Source organism: Gekko japonicus, unplaced genomic scaffold (assembly GCF_001447785.1).
Source record: "Gekko japonicus isolate JY-2015 unplaced genomic scaffold, Gekko_japonicus_V1.1 scaffold2944, whole genome shotgun sequence".
Taxonomy (NCBI): domain Eukaryota; kingdom Metazoa; phylum Chordata; class Lepidosauria; order Squamata; family Gekkonidae; genus Gekko; species Gekko japonicus.
Window position 1 is genome coordinate 114,669 of NW_015163694.1, and position 8,512 is coordinate 123,180.

Sequence of the window (8,512 nt, forward strand, 5' to 3'; positions counted from 1 at the left end):
TAGACACTCTAAATGACTGTGCTATGGAGCAGATGGTCACGGAACCTACCAGGGGAGAGGCGATCCTTGATTTGGTCCTAAGTAACACTCAAGACCTGGTGAGAGATGTAAAAGTGATTGCACCGCTTGGGAACAGTGATCATAATGTTGTTGAGTTCAACATTTGTACAAATAGAGAATTGGCCAAAAAGACTCACACAACCATTTTTAACTTTAAAAGGGGTAATTTCTCTGATATGAGGGGACATGTGGGGAGGAAACTGAAAGGAAAAGTAGAAAGGGTCAAAACCATTGGGGAAGCTTGGAAACTATTTAAAACTATGATCCTAGAAGCTCAAAAAATATATATTCCGCAGGTTAGGAAAGGCACAAAAAGGTATAGGAAAAAGCCTGCATGGTTAACAAACAAAGTAAGGGAAGCTGTAAAAAGCTCAAAAAATATATATTCCGCAGGTTAGGAAAGGCACAAACAGGTATAGGAAAAAGCCTGCATGGTTAACAAACAGAGTAATGGAGGCTGTAAAAAGTAAAAAGAATTCCTTTAAGCAGTGGAAAGCTAGTCACAGTGAGGCTGATAAAACGGAACACAGGCTATGGCAAATAAAATGCAAGTCTGAGGTCAGGCAGGCAAAAAGGGAATATGAGGAGCATATAGCAAAAAACGTAAAAACCAACAATAAAACTTTCTTCAAATACATTAGAAACAGGAAACCAGCCAGGGAGGCAGTGGGGCCCTTGGACGACCAAGGGGTAAAAGGAGTATTGAAGGATGATAGGGAAATGGCTGAGAAGCTAAATGCATTTTTTGCCTCCGTCTTCACTGTGGAAGATGAGAAGTGCTTGCCCACTCCAGAACCACTGATTTCAGGAGGGGTGTTGGAAGACCTGAGTCAGATTGAGGTGATGAGAGAGGAGGTCCTAAAACTGATAGACAACTTAAAAACTGAAAAATCACCAGGCCCAGATGGCATACATCCGAGAGTTCTGAAAGAACTCAAATGTGAACTTGTAGATCTCCTGACAAAGATATGTAATCTTTCCTTAAAATCTGCCTCCATTCCTGAGGATTGGAAGGTAGCTAATGTCACTCCCATCTTTAAAAAGGGTTCCAGAGGAGATCCGGGAAATTACAGGCCAGTCAGTCTGACGTCGATTCCGGGTAAATTGGTGGAAACCATTATTAAGGAAAGAATTCTAGGCACATGGATGAACAAAACCTATTGAGGCAGACTCAGCACGGTTTCTGTAAGGGAAGATCTTGTCTCACTAACCTGTTAGTGTTCTTTGAGGGGGTGAACAAACATGTGGACAAGGGGGATCCAATAGATATTATTTACCTTGACTTCCAGAAAGCTTTTGATAAAGTTCCTCATCAAAGGCTCCTAAGTAAGCTCAAAAATCATGGGATAGAAGGACAAGTCCTTTTATGGATCAAAAACTGGCTAGTTCATAGAAAACAGAGAGTGAGTGTAGGTGGGCAATTTTCTCAGTGGAGGGTGGTAAGCAGTGGGGTACCGCAGGGATCAGTACTTGGTCCACTGCTTTTTAACTTGTTCATTAATGATTTGGAGATGGGAGTAAGCAGTGAAGTGGCTAAATTTGCGGATGATACAAAGTTGTTCAGGGTGGTGAAAACCAGTGAGGATTGTGAGGCACTCCAAAGGGATCTGTGGAGGATGGGCCAGTGGGCGTCAACGTGGCAAATGGGGTTCAATGTGGCCAAGTGCAAGGTGATGCACATTGGAGCCAAAAATCCTAACTATAAATACACATTGATGGGCTCTGAACTGGCAGACACTGATCAAGAGAGAGATCTTGGAGTTGTAGTAGATAACTCACTGAAAATGTCGAGACAGTGACTGCAATATACTGCAATATTGTGACTGCAATAAAGAACGCCAATGCTATGTTGGGGATTATTAGGATCAGCCAATATCATAATGCCCCTATATAAATCAATGGTGAGACCTCATTTGGAATACTGTGTGCAGTTCTGGTCACCACACCTTAAAAAGGATATTATAGCTTTGGAAAAAGTGCAGAAAAGGGCAACTCGAATGATTAAAAGGGTTGGAACACTTTCCCTATGAGGAAAGGTTAAAGCGCTTAGGGCTCTTTAGCTTGGAGAAAAGACGACTGAGGGGGGACATGATCGAGGTTTATAAGATTATGCATGGGAAAGAGCAGGTAGAGAAAGAGGCACTTTTCTCCCTTTCTCACAGTACAAGAACTCGTGGGCACTCTATGAAACTGCAGAGCGGTCGGGTTAGAACGGATAAAAGGAAGTACTTCTTCACCCAAAGAGTGATTAACACATGGAATTCACTGCCACAGGAGGTGGTGGCGGCTACAAGCATGGACGGCTTCAAAAGGGAATTAGATAAGCATATGGATCAGAGGTCCATCAGTGGCTATTAGCCACAAGGTATAAATAGGGACTCTGGGGCAAGTGATGCTCTGTCTTCTTGGTGCTTGGGGGGGGGTCAACAGTGGGAGGGCTTCTAGTGTCCTGGCCCCACTGGTGGACCTCCTGATGGCACTGGTATTTCTGGCCACTGTGTGACACAGAGTGTTGGACTGGATGGGCCTTTGGCCTGATCCAACATTGGCATCTCTTATGTTCTTATGTTCTTACCTGCCTATGCCTTGGCTCAATTCTGCAGGTTACACTGATTGGGACAGGTACTCATGTCGGTCGTCCCACAGGTCTCGTTCTCCGAGGCGATCTAGACCATCCGCTACGGTCTCTCGTCCTCCCCACCCAGACAATGTTCCACCGTCGGGAACATCTACCGTCCAACCCCGTCCTCCTCCGAGTGAACGTCTGAAGCACATACCAGCTGCACCAGTCCAGCTGCCTGCGCCAGTCCCTTGTCAACCTGCTTTACCTCGGGCAGACGACCCTGACTCCTCCGAGCCCTCCGAGTCTGATTCTGATACCGAACCCTCCGAACCTCCAACGTTGCCTGATAACTCGTCTCCCAATACCGATGTCTTTCAAAATCTTCCGATATCTCCATCGGATAACTTATCCACATACACCGACCTCATGAAGAGAATGGCCCATGCCTTGGGACTGTCAGTTGGCCAAAAGGGCCCGCAATCTACCGATTCTTTATATGATATTGTCCAACTGGACACGTCTTCAATAGTCGAATTGCCTATGTCATCCGTCTTATTACAAGCCGCAAAAAACCCTTGGCAAAAACCGTCGTCCGCCCCCGTCTCTAATAAAAAGTTAGACCATATGTACCGGATTCAGCAACCAGAGGCTGAATTTCTACTTTCCCACCCACAACCTAACTCCTTGGTCGTTACCTCGTCGTCAAAGTCCAAAAAGTCACATTCAACGCCTGCTGACAGGGAAGGCAAGAAGTTAGACGCTTTTGGCCGGCGCTTTTACTCAACGGGAGTGTTGGCTGTGAAAGCATCAAACTACCTTGCATGTATGAATAGGTACCAATATACTCTGTGGGAACAGATGTCCGATCTCCTGGTACATTTGCCCGAAGACAAATTGTATGTCGCCAAGCTGCTGCAAAAAGAAGGCATGGTGGTCGCCAAACAACAACTGACGACAACCAAACATGTCTTGGAGGCCTCCTCAAAAACCATGGCTTCAGTGGTGGCTCTTCGACGGCATTCATGGCTGAGAAAGTACTTCTCTTCCCTTTGGCACTCGTTCTCTAGTAGAGGACATGCCCTTTGATGGTCTGGGTCTTTTTCATGCAACTACGGATTCCTCGTTGCAGGACTTGGACAAGAGTATCAAGGCCTCTCGGTCTCTAGGGATCTCCTCTACATCCCGACAATCAAACCGTATGAAGACAGGGTCTCGTCCTTGGCAAAGGAGCACAACGTCACGTCAGTCTCCAGATATGAGATGGAGACCTAGATCTTACTCTGGGGGCCAAAAGTCTTCATTCCAACGGTCGAAGACTGGTTCTACCCAGCAAATGTCACGTCCGAAGCAGGCCAAGTCATCCAAACAGAGCTTTTGACTTCCCTGTTCCCGAGTCAGCAAAAATCCATTTATTCCCCTTCATCCGTTTTTGGCGCCACATCACTTCGGACGAGTGGGTTATCTCCATCTTAACCCGGGGCTACAAGATCCAATTCGATCACGCCCCCTATACACCTACAGTCCTCCTTACCCCACCCTCCCCACCTCTCCTCGAAGAGGTGTCCCTCCTGCAAAAGGGAGCCATCGAACCTGTTCCATCTCCCCTTCAGGGGACGGGGTTCTATTCCCGGTACTTCACAGTGCCAAAACGAGATAGAGGTCTTCGACCCATTTTAGACCTCAGAGAACTGAACAGATTTGTCACCTACCACCGCTTCCGCATGGTATCTCTGCAACAGATTCTACCGTTGCTCCAACATCGCGTCTGGATGGCTACCCTCAACCTCCAGGACGCATATTTCCATATCACAATCCAGCCTTCCCACCGCCAATACCTAAGGTTTGCAATTGGTCAACACCACTACCAATACACGGCTCTCCCTTTCGGCCTCTCCAGCGCCCCATGGGTATTCACAATAACAATGATTGTCGTTGCAGCCTTCCTACGGTTGAGGGGAATATCCGTCTACCCATACATAGACGACTGGCTGCTGGTAGCTTCATCACGACAGGTGCTACTCGCCAATGTCGAAGAAGCTCTGTCCCTTCTGGGCACACTTGGACTCATGGTCAATCATCCAAAGTCCCACTTGTGTCCAAGGCAGCGGATTCAATACATCAGCGCCATCCTGGATTCCACCACGTGCACGGCGTACCTACCTTAGGACAGGGCGGCAGATATCATCAATCTGGCCAAACTAGTGCGTACCCAGCTGTCAGCAACGGCCTTCCAAGTCCAGCGGTTGCTTGGTCTTATGGCGTCCACAATGGCAGTCCTGGTCTTCGCGAAGCTCAGAATGCGCCCGCTGCAACTGTGGTTCCTCCGGAATTATGACTTGGTGACGAACCCACACAAAGTGGTGCTGTCCCCTCCTCCCGCGGTGCTGGAATCCTTGGAATGGTGGACCCTGCCATCCAATCTTCTTCGCGGGGGCCCCTTCCACCCTCCGTCTCCAGAGATTACTGTCACGACGGATGCTTCCTTGCAAGGATGGGGAGCTCATGCCATGAACATCTTCATAGGAGACTTGTGGGACGTCCGTACGGGCTGTCATCACATCAACTATCTGGAGCTGATGGCCATACGACACACAGTTTCCGCCCATTACTCGCTGGAAAATGTGTCACTATCCTGACAGACAACACGACTGCTCTGTCATATGTCAACAGGCAGGGCGGCACAGTATCAGTACGACTCTGCAATCTCGCCATCACCCTGTGGGACTTCTGTATCGTCCACGAGATATTCCTCATCGCTGTTCACATTCCGGGACGTTTGAACACGGAGGCTGACCAACTCAGTCGTTCAGGGCTCAGCCTGCACAAATGGGGACTAAACCCCACATACCTGTCTCCACTCTTCCTCAGGTGGGGAACTCCCCTAGTGGATGTCTTTGCGACCAGAGACAACGCCAAATGCCAACATTTCTGCAGTCGAGGAGGCAGCGACCCCTTATCTCTCGGGGACGGCCTTCTTTACCCATGGTCCGCCTCACTCCTCTACCTGTTTCCCCCCCCTGCCACTACTACTCAGAGTGGTCAGGAAGATTCTCGAGGAAAACGCAAACGTCATTCTGATAGCGCCTTGGTGGCCGAGGCAGCCGTGGTTCTCCACAATCCTGGAACTGTCAGACGGAATGTATCACCAATTCCAGCCGTCGCCGGACTTGCTCCAACTGTCCCATTCACCTGTGCTCCACCACAATCTTCTGCAGCTAAAGCTGACTGCGTGGCGAATACAGGCCCAGCGTTCTCGTCTCGTGTGATTGAGGTCCTCATGAACTCTAGGAAAGCGTCCACTCGTAAGTCGTATGATTACAAGTGGAAGCGCTTCTGTTCCTTCCTGAACACTGATGCCTTTACGGCCACAACTGCGGGCCTCAATAAGGTCTTTACCTTTATCCTATCCCTAGCTGACTCGAGACTTACCCACTCCTCGTTGAAAGTTTATTTGGCCGCGTTATCGGCGTTTCATGTTCATATAGATGGGTGCACTCTGTTCTTGCATCCGGTTACCAAACGTTTCCTAAAAGGTCTACTACGTTTATACTCTCCAGTCAAAGCTCCAATCACTTTATGGGACCTTCCCTTGGTCTTGCGTCAGTTGACAAGACGGCCCTTCGAACCTCTCGCGACCTGTCAACTGAAACTCCTGGCGTGGAAGACGGCATTACTCATTGCCATTACCTCGGCCAGGCGAGTTGGTGAACTCCTGGCTTTCAGACACGACTCACCTTATCTATCCTTCCTCCCTGATGGGGTCCGTCTGGTGCCAGACATCTCCTTCCTACCCAAGGTGGTCTCCGAATTCCATCTGCAGTCTGAAGTCTACCTCCCTGATTTCTATCCTGATCCGAAATCACAGGAAGACAGGCTGATGCACAATTTGGATGTGAAGCGGGCCCTCCTTTCTCATGTGGGCCCTCCTATCACAGCCCAACGTCTGTCCAAGTGGATCGTAGGTCTCATACAACTTTGCTACCTACTTGCGAAACAGCCACTGACAGGCCCTCTTCGGGCTCAGTCCACGAGAGCTGTCGCAACATCCACTGCGTTTTTGAAGGGAGTTCAGTTGCAAGACATTTGCAGAGCCGTAACCTGGGCCACGCCTAATACTTTCATCAGGCACTATGCCCTTGATGTCCACAAAACCACCGCTAACGACATGGGATGTCAGGTTTTATCATCGGCTAAGCAGTAATCACCTGACAGCACCCACCTCCAGGTATGCTACTGCTCGCTAATCTCCCATTGGTGTGAAGCACAGAGACCACGAAGAAGATAAACAGGTTGCTTACCAGTAACTGGTGATCTTCGAGTGGTCATCTGTGCATTCACACCACCTGCCCTCCTGCCCCGCTGCTGTCTTCTTCTACCTGTTTTGTTGGGAGTTGACACGTGGCGGTTTGTAGGAACTGGCGGGATGTCCGCGCCCGTCCCTCTGGGCATGCACAGTGGGGCTCCTGCACATGTCCAGAGGGGCTGGGTGCGAAAATCTGTTAAAAGAGCTTGCTACAGCACCGGCAGATCCAGCGCAGGCGCACTAGATCCCATTGGTGTGAATGCACAGATGACCACTCGAAGATCACCAGTTACTGGTAAGCAACCTGTTTTTCACCTCCAGTATCCTGTTCTCCCTTCCAACTCCATGGCCTTCAACAGGTAAAATGGAGGAGAACACCACCTGTGCCCTCAGATCTTTCACCTTCTTGCCCAGAGCCTCGTAGTCTTTGGAGATCCATTCAAGGTTTCTTTGGGCCGTATTGTTTGTTCCCACATGGATCAGCAGGAGTGGTTTTGACCAGTCTTGGAATTCTCTGAGTCACATCTTGGATACATACTCCAGGAAGTCAACAAATCTCTTGAGATTCCTTGTCCGGTCTGCACACCTTCTTCCGTACCTCTCAGTAGGGCGTCACCAACCACCACTACTCATCTCTTTCTCTGTGGGATAGCTTGGTTCCTTCTCTCCCTATGTGTTTGCGTGTCAGTTACATCCTTTTGATCTTGGAGTGTGCTATTCTGATCTTCCAACATCAGAAGCGGCTGGTAGCTATTTTGCAGCTTCACTGGCTGTGAGTGTTTCCTGATTATCTTACTCCTCAGAGTCACATTCTTCCACTCACCCACCTGTTCCTTGTTACTTCCTTCCTCTTGCTTAGGATTTGCTGGCTCTTGCTGTTCTCTCAGGCGCAACCTTGGCAGGTCACTGGAATAGATCCTTCATTATCCATCTCCCTAGGAGAAAAGCTGTCTTCTACAGTCTTCTACAGCCTCCAGGAACTTCCCTCAAAGTCCAACCTAAACTCTTGTGGTGATGTACTCTGAAAACTTTGAAACTGACCGAATGGCTACCTTGCCAGCAGTTCTGTCTCCAGAACTCAGCAGCAGCCCTCTTCTCAGGTTCTTACAAGGCCTTCTGGCAGCAGCTCACCATGTGCTCTCCACTCCTTGCCTCAGCTCAGCTGAGTAAGCTTCTTCGTAAACTTCTTAGTAAGCGTCTGCCCCGATATCTAAAATCATTACGGTAATTACATGTCTGACTGATGGTTGGTTTGAGAATGGATGAGATGATAGGGATTGTAAAAACAGTTGCCTGTTAAAATAGAGGAATGAATAATTCTAATGATGATTGTTGTGGTGATAACCCCGGTATTAGAGACACACCTAGGTGAAATTAACTCTCATTTTCCAAGCTGTTTTATTTGCACAAAATGGCTTTCACCAAGGGAATCCACTTGTGTTTGTGTAGTTTCTTATTTGGGAGATGCTTTTGTAAAGGCAAATAATTTGTTCAGCATCGAGGGCCACATTGAAAATGCAAATTAATTTAATTGGAGAACCATAGATGGTTTGTGAATCTTCTAAGTATAGTTTGAGTGAATATGG

General features: G+C 48.3%; 1 protein-coding gene across 1 annotated transcript in view; it reads left to right on the forward strand.

Moving 5' to 3' along the window:
• Window positions 1-4,890: 4,890 nt before the first annotated feature.
• ZMYM4 (zinc finger, MYM-type 4) overlaps window positions 4,891-8,512 on the forward strand; it is a 50,327-nt gene continuing 46,705 nt past the window's right edge. Inside the window, exons 1-3 of the mRNA XM_015407803.1 lie at window positions 4,891-5,164; window positions 5,839-6,011; window positions 6,420-6,581. Coding sequence (XP_015263289.1) covers window positions 4,891-5,164; window positions 5,839-6,011; window positions 6,420-6,581 — 609 coding nt within the window. The remainder of the gene's footprint in view (window positions 5,165-5,838; window positions 6,012-6,419; window positions 6,582-8,512) is intronic.